The 22,155-nt window shown below is 47.1% G+C and overlaps 1 protein-coding gene across 1 annotated transcript; it reads left to right on the plus strand.

The window, feature by feature from the left end:
• The first annotated feature begins 6,382 nt into the window (after positions 1–6,382).
• On the plus strand, positions 6,383–13,471 carry PRDM14 (PR/SET domain 14). Its single transcript, XM_029959367.1, has 8 exons — positions 6,383–6,543; positions 6,687–6,919; positions 7,224–7,280; positions 7,349–7,506; positions 7,688–7,955; positions 9,505–9,707; positions 11,222–11,323; positions 13,301–13,471. Exons 1-8 carry the CDS (start codon positions 6,383–6,385, stop codon positions 13,469–13,471), a joined length of 1,353 nt encoding a protein of 450 aa, XP_029815227.1.
• The last annotated feature ends 8,684 nt before the right edge of the window (positions 13,472–22,155 follow it).

Consider the following 22,155-nt stretch of genomic DNA (forward strand, 5'->3'; position numbering starts at 1 on the left):
GCTGAAACAGAATGTGACTTACCTTCTGCCTGAAAGGATGAAATCTGGCAATTGTACGGTGGATATGACCAGAATATGGAGGGATGAGTGTGTGAGCACTCATGTTTAATGCATCCAGCTGCACCAGCCAGCAAGTAAAGGAGCTGTAAAGCAGGTGTCAGGGCTGGGGTGTGGGCAGGGGTACTGGGCAGGCAGAAGGGCTGTGCCCATATCCCCAGCATTCATGAACCTGTGTGTGCTTGTAAACCTAGAGAACAGGGCAGAGTGTGCTTTCACCAGTGAACATAGACCTCTACCAGTTAGAGAGGAGGTGGGGATTCAGCTGTGTTTGTGTCTTACTTGGGTACCACAGGTGACTGCTGTTGAGGGTCCCACCAGCAGAATTGGGGAGAGAATTGGAAGGATAAAAGCTAGAAAACCCCTGAGTTGAGATAAAGACAGTTTAATAGGGAAAGCAAAAGCTGCCACACAAGCAAAGAAAAAACAAAGAATTAATTCATGCTTCCCATGGAAAGACAAGTGAATTTAGTTCAGCCATCTCCATGAGAGCAGGGCCCCAAGTAGCACTTACTTGGGAAGACAAATGCCATCACTCCAAGTGTTCCCTTCTTCCTCATTTTTTCCATCTACTTTATATAGTAAGCATGATGTTATATGGTATGGAACATCCCTTTGGTCAGTTTGGGTCACCTGTCCAGGCTATATCTCCTCCCAGTCTCCCATGCGCCCCCAACTTCCTTGCCAGCATGACAGTAGGAAAAGCAGAAAAGGCCTTGGCCTTCTGTAAGCACTTCTCAGCAGTAACAAAAACATCACTATATTATCAATCCTGTGTTCAGCACAAACTCTACCCTGGCCAAAACCAGCACAAATGGGATGCCTGGTTTTTGTTACTTCTCCACCCCTGAGGAGCTGGAATCCTTCTGGGGATCATTAAAAGATTCTGGCGTAAAGAACAACACTAGTTTGGGCACAGGGGACAGGCCATGTGACAGTTTCAATGCCATCCAATGTGGTGTTCCCTCCACCTCCCCTGAAGTTGGGCACCAAAGGCAGCAGCACCATTCCACGGTGAAGGAGTCTCTGTGCAGGGGAAGGAGCTGACATAGCATTCAGACCCTTCTTCTACCAGAGAGCCAGAGGTCAAAGTCATTTGACCTGGGGCAGCAGGAACTTTGCTTTAAATGTTTCAATTCATACTGAATATGCTCTAAATTAACTACTCAACCTCCACCCACTGACATATTTAAGAATGAAGAAGGTAGTGAAGACTGGGGAAACTGATACACCATAGAGGCTGGGGAGGTGAATCATAGAATCATTGAATATGCCAACTTGAAAGCAACCCATCAGGATCATTGAGTCCAACTCCTGGCCCTGCACAGGACACCCCAAGAATCACACCATGTACATGAGAGCATTGTCCAAACACTTCTTGAACTTGTACAGGCTTGGTGATGTGACCACTTCCCTGGGGAGCCTGTTTCAGTGCTCAACCACCCTTTGAGTGAAAAGCCTTTTCCTGATACCTAACCTAAACCTCCCCTGACAGCTTCATGACATTTCCTCAAGTCCTGTCACTAAACATGAGAGTGAAGAGATCCAATACCTGTCCCTCCACTTGGCTTCATAAGGATGTTGAAGACTGCAATGAGTTCTCCCTTCAGTCTCCTCCAGGCTGAACAAACCAAATTGCCTTAGTCACTCCTCATAAGGCTTCTCCTCCAGACCCTTCACCATCCTCATGGCCCTCCTTTGGACACTCTCTAATAGCTTAATGCCTTTTTTATACTGTGGTGCCCAAAATGCACACAGTATTCAAGGTGAGGCTGAACCAGTGCAGAGTAGAGTGGAACAACCACCTCCTTTGACCAGCTGATGATGCTGTGTTTAATGCACACTGGGACACGGTTGGCCCTTCTGGCTGCCAGGGCACTGCTGACTCACATTCACCTTGCCATCGACCAGGACCAGGGCCCCCAGGCCACCTTCTGCAGCACTGCTTTTCAGTTTCTCATTCCCTGGTCTATACACACAACCAGGGTTGTTCCATCCCAGGTGCAGAATCCAGCACTTGCCCTTGTTAAACTTTATACACTTGGTGATTGCCCCTCTCTCTCACTTGTTGAGGTCTCTCTGCAGGGCCTCTCTGCCCTCGAGGGAGTCAAAGGCTCCTCCTAATTTAGTGTCATCAGGAAATTTACTTATATTCCTTCTAGTCCTGCATCCAGGTCATTACTGAAGATGTTGAAGAGCACTGAGCCAAGGATGGAGCCCTGTGGAACCCCACTAGTGACCAAACACCAACCTGAAGTTAACCCATTCACTGCAACTCTATGTGCCTGACCTGTGAGCCAGTTGCTCACCCATCACATAGTTTTCAGCTGTATGCCAGATATTTTGTCCAGAAGGCTACTGTGAGAAACAGTATCAAAAGCTTTGCTGAAGTCCAAAATTATTACATCTACTGACTTTGCTAGATTAACTAGGTGGGTTACCCTGTCGTAGAAGGAAATCAATGAAACTGCTCCAACTTCTGTGTTGTGCCCAGGAATTTCTCCCTAGGAGATGTTCCTGAGAAGATAGTGCAGGAGAGGTGGGATAACTCTTCTATTGCTTAAAAAATGTCTCTCATCCAAGTTTCAGGCTATACTTCACTTTATCACTTCATACTACAACTATTCAAGATGCTGGAAGGACCCACAGTGATCCTGACTGGAGTAATTTATTCAGCTCCCTGCAAACTGTGGGCAAAGTTTCTTTGAGAAATGAGAACAACAGATATTCCTGCCCTTGCTCATGTGCCCACTCAGTGGCCTGCCCCACCAAAGGGAAAAGGATTGCATCTCTATGACAGGATCGGTTTGCTGCAAATTTTACACTGACTTCCCCAACCTTTTCTTATGCAGTATTTTTCAGTTAACTGTCTATTCTCAGTGTACTTGGAATGGGGTGAGAGCAATGGATTGCTTTAGTGAAGTCACAGAATTAATTCTAACATCATTAAAATGCTGATGTACCTAAAAATACAACTAGTACTGGAAAAGGAAAGCTGAAACACTTTAATGTGTTTTCCCATTTTTTAATAGTCCATCAGCAGAGCTAGTTGCCCTTCTGCTCCCTGTGGTCTCTTATAGCCATAGCAATAAACCGTGTCTGCTCTGACCTGATCTAAATTGCAATTCAGGTTATTTCCATCTGGTGCCATCGCTGGGATTCCCATGTCCATGCCGCAGGTGGTTGTCAGTGTAAGTGCTGGGGCACAGGGAGCCCACACGTGGGAAGCTGGGCATCAGGGGCTGCTGTGATCTTTGGAGGAGGAAGGGGCTGCTTGTAGGTGTAACCTGTGTGTTTGGGAATGTGAAGGAGGCAGACCAGTTTAAGCCTGGAGTAAGGAAGATGTAGAGTGGGCGTAAGAGTGATGATGAAGAGCTCGTGTCCAAACTGAGAGGAGGACAGAAGGGCTTGAGATGCAATTTTTTGGATCAAGACATCTGGATCAATCCAAGGAGATAACATTTAGGTCACTTAGGCGACAACACTTAGGTCACTTAGGCGAGTGAATGCTATGCAAGCAGCCTGCACAGGATGTCCCTTGGTGCTTGTCTTAATTGTGCATCCCCACATCACTGCAGAGAATGAATACATTCTAAAATCGTGCAGCAGGGAAGGGAGGCCAATAGACTGCTCTGGTTACTTTGTAACAAGGCATAAAAACAGAGAGTGGGTCCACAGGGCTGACCAGACTGCTGGGGGTGCCTCTAGCGGCTGCACTTCTGCGTCCCCCACATCTCTCCCCACGGTTGGGACTTTTTTATGCAATAAATGCCTTTAACCCCTATGGGGATGTTAAAGCCTCTAAAGATTTATCTGCAGTATAGTGACAAGAGTGCCTCAAGCCCTTTTCCTTTCCTGGGCTGTGTGTCATCAGGCTTCTAGAAAAAGGAAACATTTTATTTCTGGGCATCTCTACAATTAACTATTGATGAGAATTTAAAAATTTCACATTGCATTTGTATTCATTTCTCATGAATCTCCAATCTGAGCATGTCTTCTCCACAAGTCCCTTTCCCTCTTCCTGTCCTCTGATACCTGGACACAGCGTAGATTATCTGTCAACACTTTAATTCTGAATGTAACTCAAACTTTTTTGTGCAATCAGAGCTCAAAGATTTATTCCTGGAAATCAGAATAATGGTGGTACTACTTTTATGCTACTGTTGCATCAATAAAGGCATGTTAAACTGCCTGCCTGAAACTGTTTCCTAAAGCACTACAACATCAATTCTGTCTTACAAATAACAGAGGTTTGGAACAACGCAGAGGAAATTTAAAATAAAATAAAATAAAAAAAAAAAAAAAAAAAAAAAAAAAAAAAAAAAAAAGAAGACAACAAAAAACCCAGGCGATTTCAGCTAAGGTACTACCTTAAGCAAGTTTCTGAAAGCTGCATTCCTACCTTGTCCCTAAGACTCCTGTGCCTCTTAGCTTCCCTGGTGTATTCAGTCTTTGTATTTTGTCTTACAAACAGAGGTTAGGATGGAGAATGAGGTTGTAGGTAGGAGAATTAGCTCAATACATTTAATGCAAAATACCTAAATGTTCCTACTCAACTTTCGGGACAGAGATATGCGGGGCTGGCTATGGAATGGGTCTTGAAAGCTGAGGGAACCTGGATCAGTTCTGGGTCTCTCTCAATAGTGTTGTGTGCTTGTGTTTGCTGTTTTAGTGTTTATGTCCTGAGTGAAAAAAAAAAAAATAAGGGGAGGTTGCAAATCAAAACTTCTGTTAGGTAGGAATTACAGTCCCTGAGGGAGTGTGGGCTGAACACCCTCATTCCCCAGGGGCAGACAGTGATTCTTTCTCAAACTCACTATTTCAGAGCACTTCACTGAGACCAGATAAGAAATAAGGTTTGAAAGGATGGCTTCACCTCTAGTCAAGTGCAGGCAGTGGCTGTGTCTGGAGCCGTGGTTTTCTCTATCTGAGGCTGCTTAAAGTGCTTCCTAGTGCATCTGTTCTTTGGGATGAAGGCAATGCTTTACAGAGGATCACATGGAGCATTAATAAATTAAAAAGTACAGCACCTATATCCACTGAAATAGCATTTAAATCTCCAGCTGAATCTGTGTGCAGTTTGGCTCATGCTCTGCTTTGCCTCAGGAAACCCTATGCTGCCTTTCTCTGAGAGAGACCTTTGTGTGCAAGTCCCCAAGCTCTCTGCAGTGCAGCAGAGCACACCCTGTCCCTTCCCTCCACACCTGCATGTGTAGTGTCACCCAGGCTGGAATGAGCTACTCAAGAGGGAGCTCTGCAGTAACCCATGCTGTATGGGGTTTTGTCCTGGACTAAAAATTTCTCCATCTCCCTGCACCAGCAGGGATGACATCCTGCAATGACAAAGAGCACACCTGGGCCCCTGTGATCCTTCAGCCCCTTTCAAGTCCCCTTTTCATAGCAATTGTGCCATGCAGCCACCTGGAAGGAGAAACACCATAAAAACCAGGATTAAATCCTGCAGAAGGAGATCACCCCACACTTTCGCACAAGTCTGGGGCCAGATGTCTTTCCCTGGTCCTACTCTGGGCAGGTCCTAGTGTAGGCCTGGTCATGGAACCCCGAAAACCCCAGCAAGAGCCCAGTGTTCTGCCATGCACCCAACAGGCAGCCCCAAGCTAGTGTAAAAGCACCTCAGCAGTGGCCGTGAAACCTACAGGGACTGAGAACGTGCTGCTGCTGCGTGTTCCAGTCATCGGAGTTTCAGAGGTGTTTTTTGCCTTTCCATAACCAAAACTCACACCTGCAACCCCCGAGACACTGTGTGGAGGCCGTGGGTCCTGCCCCGCAGGGCCCTCGCCTCCGGCAGCATGTGGTCATCCTCTGCGAGCATCAGCCCCACACTGCGACCTCCTGCTCTGGCGAGAGGCTGAGCCCCCCGGGCTACGGCCTGGCCCTCGGCCGGGGCTTGTCGAGGCGGAGGGCAGAGCCGGCGGCAGGGAAGGTGCGGAAGGCTGGACTCCCCGCCCTCGCCTCCCCCTCCGACCCCGACGTGGAGAGGAGCAGCCCTGAATAACTGCGGCTCCGCCCTGGGGAAGGGGCACCCCTGCTCGCCCGCCCGCCCCCGGGGCTGTGCGACCCCCAGGGTGGGCCGCCCCCGCCTGCCCCCCCCCCCCGCTACGCAGGCCGATATAGCCGCAGGGGGCCGACAGCCGTCGGCCCGCTCGCCTCGACGGCGCCTGGCGGCGGAGGGCAGAGAGCAGAGGCTCCCGCGACTCCGTCCCGCCCCGCCCCGCAGCGGGACCCTGCGCTGGCAGCACCCAGCTGTCTGCCCCTCCGCTTCCCGACAAGTCCAGCTTTCCCTTCCCAGACGGCTCGTCCTGACATGGCTCTGTCCCTGTCCGGCGAGTCGGTCCCCGGAGACGGCGGAGACGCGCTCGGGATGAGCCCTGGCCTCGCCTCCTACTATCCCTCTTTCCTCCCTCCCGTCCAGTACTTCGAGGCGGCCCCCGACTTCTTCCAGCCCCTGAAACCCCTGGCGGGCTGGTTCCCTCCTCCCCGCCTCTGCCCTCCTTCTCCTTCAGCAGGGTCCCCGCTTTCCTGACCCAGCCGCCTCCCCTGCCAGCCGAGCCTTTCCCTAGCCTCCCCTTGCCCCTCTACACCAAGGTGCCGGTTCCTTTCCCTCCCAGCGAGGGCTCGGCCCGCGGGACGGGGGCCTTGGGATCGCCGTCGCCGCCCTATCCGAGCCCCCTGCTAAGGACCGCCCGCAGCCCGGGGGCCGACGAGGCAGCGGGGCAGAGCTGCAAGTACCGCTTCACCGAGGAGGAGCTCAACGCGGTGCTGTACGGGGCGCTCCGGAGCAACCAGCCGACCGGGAGCCTCCACGCCATCTCGGGGCTCCGGGTGTCCCCCGCCAGCTCGGGTAACGGGGTCTTCGACGGCGGCGAGAGGGACACTGGGTGGGTGGCACCGGGAGGCAGGGATGTGCCTGAAGCCGGGTGTGCGGGGGGGTTCAGGTCGGCTCCTAGAGGGGTACAGGCTATCCCGCGACAGCCAGGCTAAAGGGCCATCGCCGGGGGCACGTTGGATTTCTTTTCCCCGTGATTTTCCTGTGTTATGAGCCCACACCCTGAAAAGGCCAGGGAGTGATGCGGCTTCTGTCGGGGAGGCAGGACCCGCTCCTTTAGAGTCAGTGCTGGGCTGAAGAAGGGGTCCTTCTTCTGCAGGCGCTGCGGACTCCCCCGCCTCGCCGCTCGACTGGGACTCGCTGCAGTTACCCGAAGGTAGGGCCAGGACCGCCCGCGTCCGCGCTGGGCCGCCCGCGCCGCACTCAGCGCCCTGTCCCCCGCAGGGCTCTCGGTGTTGCGGTTGACCTACGGGGACGTGTCTCACCTCGGAGTCTTCTGCACGGACCCCATCCCCAAAGGAGTCCGCTTCGGCCCTTTCCAAGGCAAAGTGATCAACACCAGCGAGATCAAGACTTACGACGACAGCTCGCTGATGTGGGAGGTAGCGGAGGCATCGCTGGGCTCAGCCTGCAGCCCCAGCGCGGGGTCGGGGCGAGGCTTTCGGCCGTCCCTCTCCCGTAGCCTGCAAGAGGGGTTCAACCCAGTGTGGGTGGTGGGATTGGTGCGAGCGGGTCGTGCGGGATGGGTTGGCCAAAACTGATCCTGTTCTCTCTGCTCTGCAGATCTTTGAATACGGTCGCTTGAGCCATTTCATAGACGGGAAGGGCGCCGCTGGTAACTGGATGTCTCTGGTGAACTGTGCCAGATTCCCCGAGGAGCAGAATCTGACGGCTATCCAGTGTCAGGGAGAAATCTTCTACGAGACCTGCAAGGAAATCTTCCCTAAACAGGAGCTGCTGGTGTGGTACGGTGATTGCTACGTGCAGTTCCTGGGCATCCCCATCAGCTTGAAGGCCATGTCGGAAGGGAAGCCTCCGCAGCACCCCGAAGGTGAGCCTTCCAGCGACTCCTCGGGGACCGCTGCCCCTTTTTCCCAATAGACGTGTACCTAGCAGGGATTAGATTGGCACGAAGGGAGGTAAAGAAACACAGACATCACCTTTTTCCAGCTGTGTTTTATTTTAAAAATTTACCAGACCCTGCGGTGAACCGGTGGGCCGGTGACCGCGGGGGTGCTCGAGATGGCGATGGTCCCGCAGCCCCGGTCCCCCGGATCTGCCCGCCCTCTCGGGGAGCCGACCGTCGGCCACCCCTTCCTGCAACTTCCACCATCCCAAAGCAGCATCTTCCCCTCGGAGCCGGGGAGCCCGTGGCTTGCACCAAGGGCTGCCGGCAGCGGGGAGCAAGAGGCGCCCCTTTCTGCCCCGACAGCTTGGTCTTAGTTCGCGGTTCCTCAGGGAGTTAAAAGTGTTGGTCTGACGATTGTAAAACATCTGGTCGTCCTGGGCTGAGCTTGCCTCGGCCCCGCAGCGCCGTTGTTCAGAGGTGCCGTTTTGGGGAGAAGAAGGGCTTTTCGGGGTCATTCCTTTTTTGGTCCTGTTTCATCTTAGGATTGCACACCTGACTAAGTGATATTTTTCATGCAAGTAACACTCTCAGTAAATGGGGCAGGCTGAAGTCGTTCAGATCCCACAATGTCGATATTGCTGGCAAAAGAAGTGGCTAATGCACTTACTCCCGGAGAGTGGGGTGGGATACTTCTGCTTGTAATGTGCTGAAAGTATGACGTTCTTCAAAGTGAAACTTGTGGAGATTTGTGCCAATGGTGGAAGATTTGGAGCGGGGAAGGGATGTGTCGGCCAGGTGCAACAGAAGGGGAGAGAAGCAAATTGGCATGGAAATTTGGAATGGAAATTTTTGTACCTGTTGTCTGGAAGCGTTTAATTCAGACTAACTAAATCGTTCGTTTCATCTTAAAGTTTAAACCAAAGTTACTTTTATTAAAGATAGAAAAGGATACAAAAATATCTTAAAGTTTTCCAGTGTTGTTTCTAAACTCAGTGGTTGCAAACGGTTTGAAATACAAAAGAAAACCAAATAAACGTCTTATTTTGTTCGGTACGTAATTGAAAACGATAGAAAAGGTGTGCAAAATTATTTTCTTTTGGGGATGGGAGGTAAAATTTACGGACAGTAAATAAGAAATAAATAAGTAAATAAGAAATACCTGGCAATGGTTCCATATGGGGAGACGCTTTTATGTGGGACTCTGCACTGGGTTTTCACAGGTTCTCTAACTGTTTATAGAGTTACAAGGATGAAATCCTGTCTTTGCTGAAGTCAGTAGTTAAAGCCAGTCATTTTAGCAGACTAAGGGCTCTGGTTTGTCCCCCTCCCTTGGAAAGGAGCTGTGCGAGCGCTTAGGAGACCTGACGTGTATTTTGTTGATGATATTGCCAGCATCCGTTTACCGTTATCACCCTCCCAGAGGCTTTAAATTCCCCGTTGGGTCCCAGCTCTGACAAGGATGCAGATTTGAACTGAGTCCCTTTTGCCGTGGTGTAATGGCACGTGTGGTGTAATCGTTTCTGCCGTACAGAAGCCGGGGACAGCTTCAAGTGTGAGCGCTGCGGCAAGGTTTTTGCCTACAAGTACTATCGGGACAAACACCTCAAGTACACTCGCTGCGTGGACCAGGGGGACCGCAAATTTCCTTGTCACCTTTGTGACCGATCCTTCGAAAAAAGAGACAGGCTGAGAATCCATATTCTACACGTTCACGAAAAGCACAGACCTCACAAGGTGAGCCTGCTCCCGGGTCTCTCCTCAGTCACTGGCTCTTCTGGGGGAACTGATTAAGAAGTCTTTTTTGGCCCAGGTAAGATGCTGATGATGCTCCCCCTCCTCCAGTTTCCGTGGCAGTTCCCTGGTGGGAAAGCTCTGCCTGTGCAGGGAGAGCTTGTCTTGTGCAGCAAAGCTTAGTTGGAGACATGTAATGGATTTATATGGGGAAAACAAACCCCACAGTGTCAGTAAGAGTTTAAAATGAAACGAATTATCTCCTGGGCTTTTTGGATATTTTCATATGGCTGTTACTCCTTTTCTTAAATAGTGTGGGGCTTCCCTTATCCAGGATCAGGCATGATGATGTCTCATGTCTGTTTCCCACACACACCCCCCCTGCGGTCTGAGAACTGGCCGACGTCTGTATATGTTTCTGTTGATCCAAACAGGAGTCAAAGGTTTTACACTCCATGTGGACCAGATTTTCAATTGATGAAAGCAAATCTTTAAAATACTTTACTCATCTCCACCAAACACCTTGCTCAGCACTGGCTTTCTCTGAGACTGGAAAATCAGACTTTTTCTAAAGGCTTGGGAAGGGCAAATTTAAGTGCCTGAGATGGCACAGTTAAATGAGTCCTAAAATTCTCCAAATACCTTTTTATAAATCATCTTACAATAATGTGATTTTTTTTCCAGGAAAATATTTTATAACTAAAATGGCGTTATTACAGTGTCAGAATATCTACATGGAATTAGTAAGAGATGAAAAACATTCTATTAAAAATAAAGTGTTCAATACAATTTAATTTCTCCTTTCCTTTTCCTTTCCTTTCCTTTCCTTTCCTTTCCTTTCCTTTCCTTTCCTTTCCTTTCCTTTCCTTTCCTTTCCTTTCCTTTCCTTTCCTTTCCTTTCCTTTCCTTTCCTTTCCTTTCCTTTCCTTTCCGAACCTCTCTGAACCTCTCCGAACCGAACCGAAACCTCCCCTTCCCTCCCCCCCTCCCCTCCCTTCCCCTCTTCCCCTCTTCCCCTCTTCCCCTCTTCCCCTCTTCCCCTTTTCCTTTCTAGTTCTATGACTGACTCCACATTTCTGAAACAATGGTTATTATTGTAAGAGGTCAATTTAAGATTTTTTTTTTTAGTAAGTTTATCTTTTAGGAAAAAAATAGCAAGTGGAGCTTGATTTACTTTTTTTTAAATTGTGATGAGAAATACTCAGATTTTTATTACTGAAAGACATTGTCTGTTCATGTTATTGAAACTATTACAATGAAAAATTTTAAAATTTTGCATTATTTTTTATATATATGATAATCAATCTGTTCTTAAAACCATACTAAAATTCTGGCTATTTTAGATTGTTACTGCTTCTAATTACTATTGTGTTTATATATACTTAAATACATAACATGTGTATATATATAAATATATGGAAGCATACATGCACACATCATCCACATGCATGCTTTGTCTTTTTAACTATGCTGTTGTATGCTTCACTTTAACTTCAGCCCTTTTTTTTTGCCCCCAGTGCTCTGTGTGTGGGAAGAGCTTTACTCAGTCCTCCAGCCTGAACAAACACATGAGGGTTCACTCTGGGGAGCGCCCCTACAAATGTGTCTACTGCAATAAGGTAAGGCATCCTGTCCCATCCCTCCATCTGTCCTCTGTTATCCTTTGTTTCTTTTCTGTTTTCTTTCAAGAAAATGCTTTGTATTTAAGCTGGTAAGTCTGTATATTCTGGGCAGTTGTGAGTTAAAGTGATAGGGCTGGATAAGACTGAAGAAACAAGATCTGGTCTCCATCTGATATAGAATTTGTGGTTCATCCCAGCTCAGTGATCTGCTGCAGAAATAAGGTCTAGGAAAGCTTGAGAGCATTTCAAATACCATCCAAGGCATGCATCTAGATCCAATATCCCACTTTTTCATCAGATAGGTAGCTTTTGATACTAGTGACACTGCTTGTGGATTGCCGTAAAGAGATTTGGTCTGTAAACTGAACCTGCACAATAGGGATTTGTGCATGCTTACCTTGAAATGAGAGGGCTGTAGATGTGCAGCTGGGCATGGAGGTTTCCTTTGGAAAAGAAGACAAACAGAGCCATACAGCACTGATCAAAAATGTGCTCAGCTGCTACTGCCCATCACAGCAGGGATGATTCAGGTGAGCTCTCCCTGTGAAAGCAGTGACAGCTCTCCCAGCAGATAGAGGATGGTACAGGCTGCTGCTGGATGAATATTGGTAGGGCTCCAGGTGCTATAGAGTGTCCATGCAATGCAGAAACACCATCAGCATGTTGTCAGCTCCTCCTGATTTGGGAGAGAGACATTTTGTTTAGGGCTGGCTAGACTAACACGGAGCTGAAGTGTCCTGAAGTAACGAACCTTAGAAAATGCTCCTTTTGGCTATTAGATTTTTCTGTCTCCCAAAGATCCTGAACCCTTGTAGGCAGAGTCTAGGATGAGATGTCATCCCTTATCTCCTGATCACAGAAGTAGGTGGCAGAGCTCTACAGGTAAAGAGCTCTACTGTAGTAAAGAGATCTCTAGCGACCCTTGACCAGCCTCCAGTTAGTTCTCATTTGACTGCTGTGGATTGAATCAGGTTAAACTGCTAGTTCAGGATGCACCTATCCTGGACATAGCCATCATTTCTGAGGCTGGAAAACCAGGAGCTGTTATAAAGAATCCTCACCTGCTTGTCCTATGCAATCATGATTCCCCTTTTCCCCTTCTACCTCTAATGGTGGCTTTGCATTCCCAACTCCTTTGCTGTGAGATTAAAGGAACAGTGTTGTGTCAACATCACTGTTCTGTCCCTCAAACACATTTTGACCCCTTTGATATAATACCTTCAGGGTCTTATGTGTATTGCCATTTGCTGTGAAAACTTAGTAGAGAGAATTTCTTGTGTGTGGTCTGCAAAGTGTCCTGGGAAAAGAAAAAATGGGGAAAACACTGGCAACTTTGCAACATTCGTGATCGAATTTTGGGGAGAGGGTTTTATCCCCAAATGGGAGGAGGAGTCTATGACAGAGTGGGAAAGTGCACACTTTGCTTCTCAAGTGTGTGTGTAGTGGTGGGGGACCTGGCTGGAAGATCTGACTGAAGGAAGAGTAATGATGGAGCAGGGAAAATGAACCTGCAAAAGATGTATGATGGACTGCATGGATGAATTCTAGCAGCTGAATCTCAAGCCAGTGAAAGGGTTTAACCTAGAAAATTGAAGTTGAAAGAAAAACTTGCATTATATTTCCCAAACACTAAGGAGCTGCAAAGCTAATTAGGACAGTATTGACTTCTTACCTCTGACATGAAGGAAGATATTTACTGGTGTCTCTGGTCAGAAATCTTTCTCTGAGCTTCATCTATCTCCATCTCCCTAGACTCAGCCACATCTATATAACAATAGCTATTGGCTTCTGATCCCTCATTGCTGTGAGTTTTTTGATTTTTTTTCCAATTATCTGAGGATGTGAGCTATTTCCTGACTTAATTTTCAGGTCACATGGCTTCTGGTAGGATCTGGGTTAGCTGAAGGTGGATATTGCATATGTGAAAACAAATTACTTCCAGCTCCATCCCCTTTCTGATCTGTGCCCCTTCAGGCATTCACGGCATCCAGCATCCTGCGCACTCACATCCGCCAGCACTCAGGGGAGAAGCCCTTCAAGTGCAAGCACTGCGGCAAAGCCTTTGCCTCACATGCAGCCCACGACAGCCACGTGCGGCGCACACACAGCAAGGAGAAGGGCTGCACGCTGCCAGCACTTCCCTGAGCAGGAGGATTACAACTTCCACATGAGGATCCACACTGTTCATTAGTTGGGAACCCTGTGGGTGTGTCCTGGACCGGCTCATGTGTGTATCAGTGTGTGTGTATCTGTTTGTCCATGGTTGTGTGCACACCACGGGAGGTGACATTCACCCGTGCAGTGACTCTTGAGGTAGGTACAGTCTCTGGACCCAAGGCATATGACTGAGCCCAGGGGACAGGAGTTTTTTGGGTACACCCTGATGCCACACTGTGGTGAAGTTGGAATATTAGTTACTCAACCTGTCCTTTCCTCCCATACCCTAATTTTAACAGACGGGAGGGCATTTGACCTCCCCAAAACCTTTTGTGCACAAAGATCACTGTGAGGAGTGTTTCTGCGTCTGTAATGCACCATGGCTGTGGACTTCCTGGTGTAGTCCATATCGAAACTTGTGTGAGGGATGTTTGTATCAAGTGCATTTCTCAAAGCTGATTTAACCTGTTTTGTTTGGACACATGACCATAGGTATGGGGTCTATTTTCCCTTATCCTGTAAGTTTTCTAATGATGTTCTATTTAAATGTGAACTGCCTCAGAGATACTGACTGCTGGACCAACATAAAGGTATTTCAATTTCTTCATTCAGCTGCTGGGACATGGAGAGCTCCAGGACTGTGAAGATTAACTCTTCCAGAGGATGCTGGTTAGCCTAGAGAGAGAGAATCAGGGTGTGGTGAGATGTGCAGGCCTGACATGCCAGCCAGCAGAGGCAGTGAAGCTCTGCCTTCTCAGAGTTTAGAGGACCAAACATGAAGAAACGCCAGTGAGCTCTCAAGTTGGATCATAAGCAGTCGGGTGGCCTCACTGAGGCATTTCATTGTGGTCTCAGCACAGGCCAGGATCCTGCAGGCACAGTCATTCTTCTTTCTGAATATCATTCAACCTGTCTGGTCCAGGCCAGATGGGTTTTTGTGGTGAGTCCTGATATGAAGGGTGGGCTCTTCTGCTTCCTCCTGGCTCTACACTGGATGACTGCTGTAGTGGCACTCCCTTCCTCTACTCAAAGTCTTAAACTATAGAATATGTGATGCCAAGACTCCTAAGAACCTAAAACTCAGCATGTGAAATTCCTCCCCCAGACTGCAGGAAAGCCTTTGCCTCCATGGGAGGACCAGAAGGTGTCATCCTCCATTTCTCACTGACCATACAACAAAGTCAGGAGTGATTTGTTCAAGTTTATGTATTTTCAGAATTGTTAACAATGATATTCTATGTCAATGTGAAATATCTACTAGGAGGCTTATCAAAAAGCCCGTGCTGAAGGACCACTGAGTATAGGGAGTGCTGTAATTAGTGCAGAAGTTTTTGTTATCACCGAGTGGCCAGCACAATTGGCAGGAGGCTGTGCATTTGTGTGTCTCCCTGTGAGAGCCTGCGAGTTGTCTGTGAGTTGTCTGTGTGTTGTGTTCAGGAGAGATAATGGGAGCCCTTGCTGGAGCTGGTTGACAAACACAAGTAGTTTGATGTTACTGGGATGATGATATTCTAAGTATTCTAGATCAGCTCATATTAATAAGGATTTTGCACATAAAGTATAAGGAAAGTTTTTATTTTGTGCCAAATACAGAATAAAACTTGAAAAAAATGTTACCCGTACATTTACTTATATCGTTCAGATATTCTATCCATAAATATATTGATTTGCACTAATTTTTGTAAGTTTTATTGTACTTGATATGCTCTGTCCTCATTGTCTTCATAGTAAAAATATTTTTTCAATATTTATTGAACCACTTACTTATAAGTAAAATATTGAGGCCCAGCACTAGGCAGTATAATAGAGAAGGCTGAATTTTGTGCATATTGAGGGCTGAACTCCTGACCTCTAAATGGGTAATATTCACTCCTGAGCAGAAAATTATCACAGTACTTAGGTCTACAAATCCATGCTGAAGAACGGGTAGGGGAACTGAATCTTTCTTACAGGTGTCTGTCATTAGGAGGTCTTTTTCCTCAAGCATACAGAATCTTGGCCCACAGAAATGTGAATTATGTGTATGAAGGCTTTGCTGGTTCAGTACCTTAAATAACTCAGGATTTGGTGAAATCAACTCACTAATAATGACATAAATGTTATGACTAGGAGTGGCTTTAAAGTACTGTGAAATGCATGGTTAGCTTCCCATGCAAGTAATTTCCTTGTTTCTTTTGAATGAAGGTTGTTTACTTAAATGGTGCATCTGTAGTGCTCTTCCTTGTGTGCGTTTTCTTCTTGAAGAAACCCCAGATATCTCGTACTAAAATATTTGCACCTTTCTACAGCATTTCATGTGTTGCCTGTAAAAGAGTATGTGAAGGGTTTTACTTGTATGTGTGATTGTACTGGTTGTCTTGCACATTAAACCTGTATATGTAAATTTTGATGCTAATTATTAATATTGCTACAATTACATTGGTGCAAAGAATGAAAATAAATTACTGGAGGTTATAATGTACACTGATGGGCTATGGCTTGTTTTCTGCCAAATGCACTGGAGTTGTGTATTTGAGGTACTAGCAAATGGATGAAGGGTGTTTTCTCTGTCATTTGTAAGTCATTACAGAGTCAAACTGTCTTACTGGGAATTCTAGTCCTTGTCCTGCTGAGTAGCAGCTAACTGCATTTGAAGTCAAAGGCACCGAGTGTCTTGATGGATTGGGCCTTAAGTGTCCCAATAGTTCATGAAAGCTGGTGCCATTCAGTTCTAGATTGAGTTCACTCCCACTTTGCCCAAGCAAGATGATGGATCCAGATTGAGAACTAAATGGGGCATTTAACTACCCTATAGTATTTAACTACCCTATAGCGGCACCCTCTGTCTTTTGAATGGCGAGTCCCAGCTGTGCTGGGGCTGGGGACAGTGAGGATGGCACTTGGCTCTGCACACTTCACAGCAGGGTTGAGAGAAATGAAGCAGCAGGGAGCAGGAGGGAAGGCAAGCTGAGCCGCCTGCCAGCCCACGGCAGATTTTGGTTCCGTGCGAGGAAAATGCAGTGATTGTCAATGCAAACCTATTGCTGTCCTTGCCAGCCAGGGTTTAGGAGAGACTGTAGCCTGTGCATCCAGCACTGAGGTTTTCCTCCCCGAGAATTTACATATTTACTCCTCGCACCTTTTGTAACCGTGCTGGTAGCAGCCAGGTGAATGCACAGCTCCATCCAGCTCAGCCAGCAGTGGGATTTCGGATGTTTATACACACAGATAAGGGGGAGGGAGAGAGCATGTGTGCACGTTGCAGATTTTGGTCTGGCAGGTTCCCAGGATGACTGCATGGTGCAGAAGGCCACGTGCAGGAGGGAGGTTGCACTGCAAGTTCAAGGTAGAATGTTTGTGACCAACTGTAAAGGCTCAATCCTTTTGCTGGGCAGCCCCAGCTGCCAGGTCCCTCCTGAGGAGGCACCATGGCACTCCATGCTCCTGCCAGCCATTTCTGAGCTGAGTCAGAAGAAAACAGGACATACCCACAGTTCTCAGGGGACTGGGCTGTGGCTTTGCATGCTGCACCAGATCCACCTCTTTAATTTCTTGGCACGTTCAAATGTAGGACAGAAGTGTTATTTTCCTTGACAGTGGCTAAAATAATACACTGTGCAATAGGCACCCGTGCTTTTCACTCAATTTACCTTAAACTGTGCAGGGTGCCATCCCTGTCTGGAGTCACATTCTCACTAAAGCAAAGGATGTGTGCGTTCTGGCCGTTCTTTCTCTTAACGAGGATTAAAAATGGTCCTGCCAAGGGGAGTGGCAAGTCAAGTCATTGGGACTAACCAGTCCTGTAAGACACTGGCTGATTTTCAGTGTTCTGCATTAACTCTGTCAGGGTTTTTTAAATGTTAATAGAAAGTGATCTAAATAGAAACCGGAGTATAAGGGCAATCAACTGTTTCTTGGGGCAGTGGGGTGCAGAGAGAGAGAGAGAGAGAGATGAGACTCTGTGAGGCTAACTCCTGAGAAGCCCCTCCTGTGTGAATGACAATGGGGAGAGAAAAACAAAAAGGTGGTCCCAGAACTCAGGCTGGCGAGTATGAGGGAACAAAAGGCCTGGACACCGACATCTGCTGCCTCCAGCATTTCTTGCATATCCCTGCTCTTCAAACACCTGGTCCCCATCCCCCTGCTGCTCCAGCCTCTGTCCCGCTGTCACCCTGGGGGACTCTTGAGAAGAGGGAGGTGGTTAACCACTGAGGATAGGTGAAAAGAAGCGAGGAGCTTAGTGAATTGAAGATAATGCCACAAACAAAACCGTCCATTAAAACAAGAGAGGTCGTTCACCAGAGGAGCCCTGACTGGCTTAAGAAAGAAATTGCTTGGGTCCCCAGTCTCCTAAATGCCCCCACAGCAAGTGCTGGTGTTTGTTTCACCCCGACAGACACTTTTCCATTTCTTTCCTCGCACACATCCCCTTGCACCTTCTCCCTACTGTCTCCTTTACTTAGGTAGTGCAAGGCCTTGGGCACATGGAAGGGGTGTGAGACTGTCCTTGCAGTGTCCTTGCACTTTTCTTTCCTTCTTTTTTGACCTCATGTAAGACACATCCAGATCTTCAGCAACTGTCTGTGTTCTTATTGTGTTTGACTCCTACTTTAAAGAGGCTTAATCTCCACCAGTGAATGCCTTTTCTGAAAAGCCAGTCCCTCGAAGGTGCCTGGGGTTGGGTGTTGACAAACTGGGGTACGGGGCAGCACCAGATGAGAGTATCACAGCACCTCTGCCTGTCCTACAGCAGGACCCGAGTGACTCTACTCCATCTCCATCCCCGGCAGTCATTCTGCAGCAGCTCTTGTTGTAGGGACTGTCCTGCGACTCCAGCTCATCTCTACTGCAGCAGTGGCAAACCAGACTTAAATTCACAGGACTAATCTCTTGTCACAAGGCTAACCTCTGGCTAGCCCAGCAGTTTAGTAGTGTAGAGAGTACTGTTGCATGCCTTAGTGTGAGAATGCCACACAGTCCTGCAAACTACAGTATTATCAGTCTGCAGAGCAGCAGCAAGAAAATGCAGTCTCTCCTTCTTTGACTGCAAGGACTTAAGCAGAGCTGGTAGGAGATACTCTGGTCCCTAACAGAAATGCAGGAGCAGAGAACATCCACTGGGGATGAAGGAAGGAGAAAGGGATGACTTCTTGGATTATACTGGCCAAAAAGGGCAAGTCACAGATAATCCCTAAAGTGAAATCAAGTGGTGAGGCTCCTGCTCCCTAGAGAGAAAGGGTAGAGTCCATCCTCTAGCTTAATCTAAGTGGAGTCAGTGGCATTCCCTCCGGAGCTGCAGAGCTTCACGTGGTTTGGAGGATGCTGGCCCGGTGCAGCTGTGGGCGGGAGCGGGGTGGGGGGAGCACAGCACTGTGACAAGTCCTCCCCGGAGAAGTCTCGCCTTCCCACAAGTGACCCCACCGCAGCGGCAGACCCACAGCGGCGGGTGCTGACGGCCAGCTGAGGGATTACCTGTATTGATTCCATAATAGCTGTCAAGGTGGAGGGAAAGACTACTCTGCCCCAAGCTCGGAGCTCTTAGCTGAGTGAGAGCATAAACACCCCATTAAAGGTTTCATTCAATAGCAATCTTTACTAAAGTAAATGGACAACAGCAGCCCCCCTGCCCCCAGTCCCTAATGCAAGAGCCATTATAGAGCAGCAAGGCAGCACACAGGAATGTCTATTTCTGTAGTATCAGTTTCACCAACAGACTCAAACGATTCTTTTAATGAAAAGTGGATCTGTTTGGTTTTTTTTTCTTCCAGAAATGTGAAAACCTCAATGAAATAACCAGAGGAGAATCTGCTTTTTTTCTTGAACCTCCCCCCCAGAGCCTGAGGTATGGCTGTTTCCCACCGATGTACCCATCAGTAAGCAGAGAGGGAACATGGGCTGGCAGTATCCTGCTCCGACTGTTACTGGGGATGGGCAAGACAGGAGCAGCAAATATTGGAGATGGTAGCGCTGAAGGACACTGGATGAACTGGGGGCTTTCCCCTCCATGAGACACTTGCAGTGCTGGAAGAGAGACAGTCCTGCCCTGGAGGGCAGGATCTTGGTTTTCTGGTGCGTCTAGAGCTGCCTTCTTGAAAGCTTCCTTCCTCACTCTGGCAGTGAAAGAAGGCTTCACACTATGGCTCTGAAGCCAGCAGGGCCGAGACACTCCCCTGCTGGGTGTCTGTGCTGCACACAGTGTAAGGAGGCTGATCCAGGAGTTTAGTAGTCAAAGTGAGTTTCTCTCTCTCTCTCGACTTTGTTGAATCTCTGGCCAAGGATGGTATGAAACCTTGTATGGATAGTACCAGATTTATCACTCTACTTCATCACAGTAGGCTTCAATTTAACCCATGCCTCTTCTTCTAAGACTTTTTTCCCTTAGTTTCAGAGCGAGAGGGATCCCACTCATCGTTAATCTAATACACAAAAAATCAAAATTCAGCATGAAAAAATGTGTCATCAAAAGGGAAAGTTCCTGGAAAAGAGACATTTGGTTATTTGCTCAAGCATCTGGGTTGGTTCTTTACTTGTCCCCCCAGACCTCTTCACAAGGGTGCCCTCAGCCTTATATTTTGGAAGTTTGCCTATCAGGTAGTTTGGGTTTTTTTGAGTTTCTTTCCATCCAAGAAAGAGTTCAGGCGCCGGATTTGCAGGCAAGGAGAAAACCACTCTGATATTAACTCCTCATAGGGAAGGTGTCTGGATTGAGGGCTTTTGAGCTACTTTTCTGTTTCTATGCTCATGCGACACCGTAACTATGGTGTTAACATAGTTTGTTTCTATATGTTGGGGTTTTTAAACTGCAAATTATTCAAATTAAAAAGGTCTGTTGATTTTGGTTAGAGTAACTGACCAGATCTATTCAGATGGTCTGTCTAACCCAGTTTAGTTGCTGATGGTTTTGTAACTATAAGACATGAGCAGTAGGGCCTAGCAAGACAAAAACATTCTCCTTTTGTGGCTTTGATTGATTTTGTCTCCTTGGAGCTGTTTCGGTCAGGATGTTGTTATGACAAAAAAGGTTCTATGGGAGGGCTAAAGGAAGACAGTTGTTCTGAATAAGAGAAAATCATTGAATTCTGAGGAAGTTCAGAAGAGAAGGAAAACTAAAGTGGCTAATAGCATTTAAAGCCTCCTACAAAATCTGTGCAACCTTTTGGTCTGTGACACTTTTCTTTAACTGTATCTGTCTGGTAGACATATCAATTCTTTTTCTAGCAGTGATAAGGAAATAAAAACTATTATAAAATCTTTTAATTTTATCTTTACTTTTTTTATTCAAATCTAAGTATTTGGGATTCATCCTCCCAGAAGTAGAATTTCATTAGGTTAGAACAAATGGCAGTTCTGTATAATGTATGATGATGGTCAAAGATGATGCATATTGTGTTTATACAATATGCATAGTTCTGCACAGTGATTAAAATCACAGTTCTGTGATTTTAATCATTGTCATAGGAACCCCCCCCACTTATTTCCATAATACTTATGATACAAAGTATTAAACTTGCATGGTAACAATAGTTATACTAGATGGGTTAAAATCAAAATGAAGTATTCTGGATTATGAGGTTCTGTTTTATATAACTGTATGGTTGTACTGACAACGCCCTCCTCTACACTGTGTAGGTATTTACCAAGTGTATTCACCCTTCCTAACAGAATATTACAGACTTTTCATTTTATTTGTGTGTACATATACACACCTATGTATATTTATTTGGGTGCGTGTACATATGCTCGTGCATGTGTAGAACATCTATTAAAAATGTCCTTTTGAAAAGTCAAGCAATACTGAATATTCAAGTAAATCGAATACAAAACTAATAACTATCCACTCTCAGTTTCATGACTACTTTGGATGGCATTCATGTTGCAAAATATATTGAATTTGCTAGAGCTACTTTTCAAGAAATGCTGTGAGATTCACATTAGGTACCATCAATTTATTTCCAAGTCCTGAACTGAGGATGAACAGAAGACTCCACAGCAATGGCAGATGGCAGTCACTCTTGTCCTACTGCTGCTGACAGCTGTGGTTCCCTTGGGCCCTGGTGGGATAATGGTTCATACCCTTTCCAGACTTTATGTCACACTGATATTTGACATCCCTTGCATGTTTGCTTTTTACATTCCCCGAACCCTTCCGTAATAAGAAAGAGCTGATGGTGCCCAGCTGAAGGGGGAAGTCCTTTGAAGCAACTTTTCTGGTAATACACTTTAGCATCTGCTTTTGTAGAAGCTGCTCTATGGCGTTATTGTATTGGTATTGACCTGTGCTGTGTAGGTCCGTATTTGTCAAGGTTTCAAAGACATATTATCAAAGATTTATACATGAGAGAGTAATTAAAGGTCAACCTCATAAATAGTTATAACACCCAAGGCCAAAGGGGAGTTTTTACAGTCGTTAGAAACTCGTCAGAAGTTTAACCTGCCGTAGGTGCCTCAGCTGCAGCATATTGAGTTACGCGGTGGCCATGAGAGCCCGAGCACCGTGGTGGTCTCAGCATGGCCATGGATCAGACCGAGCCAACAACTCTGCCTCTCCTCAACCCTTCTATAGCCCAACATCTTGCCCATCTCTTCTAGTTTTGGGCGGATTCGTTCCTCAGCCAGCGCCTCAGCGGGATTCAGGGGCGTATGTTTCTGTATACGTAGCAGTGCCCGGGGGGCTGTAAGAAAGAGCTTTTAAG

The sequence above is a fragment of the Manacus vitellinus genome, unplaced genomic scaffold (assembly GCF_001715985.3).
Source record: "Manacus vitellinus isolate BGI_N305 unplaced genomic scaffold, ASM171598v3 scaffold_1_pilon, whole genome shotgun sequence".
NCBI lineage: Eukaryota > Metazoa > Chordata > Aves > Passeriformes > Pipridae > Manacus > Manacus vitellinus.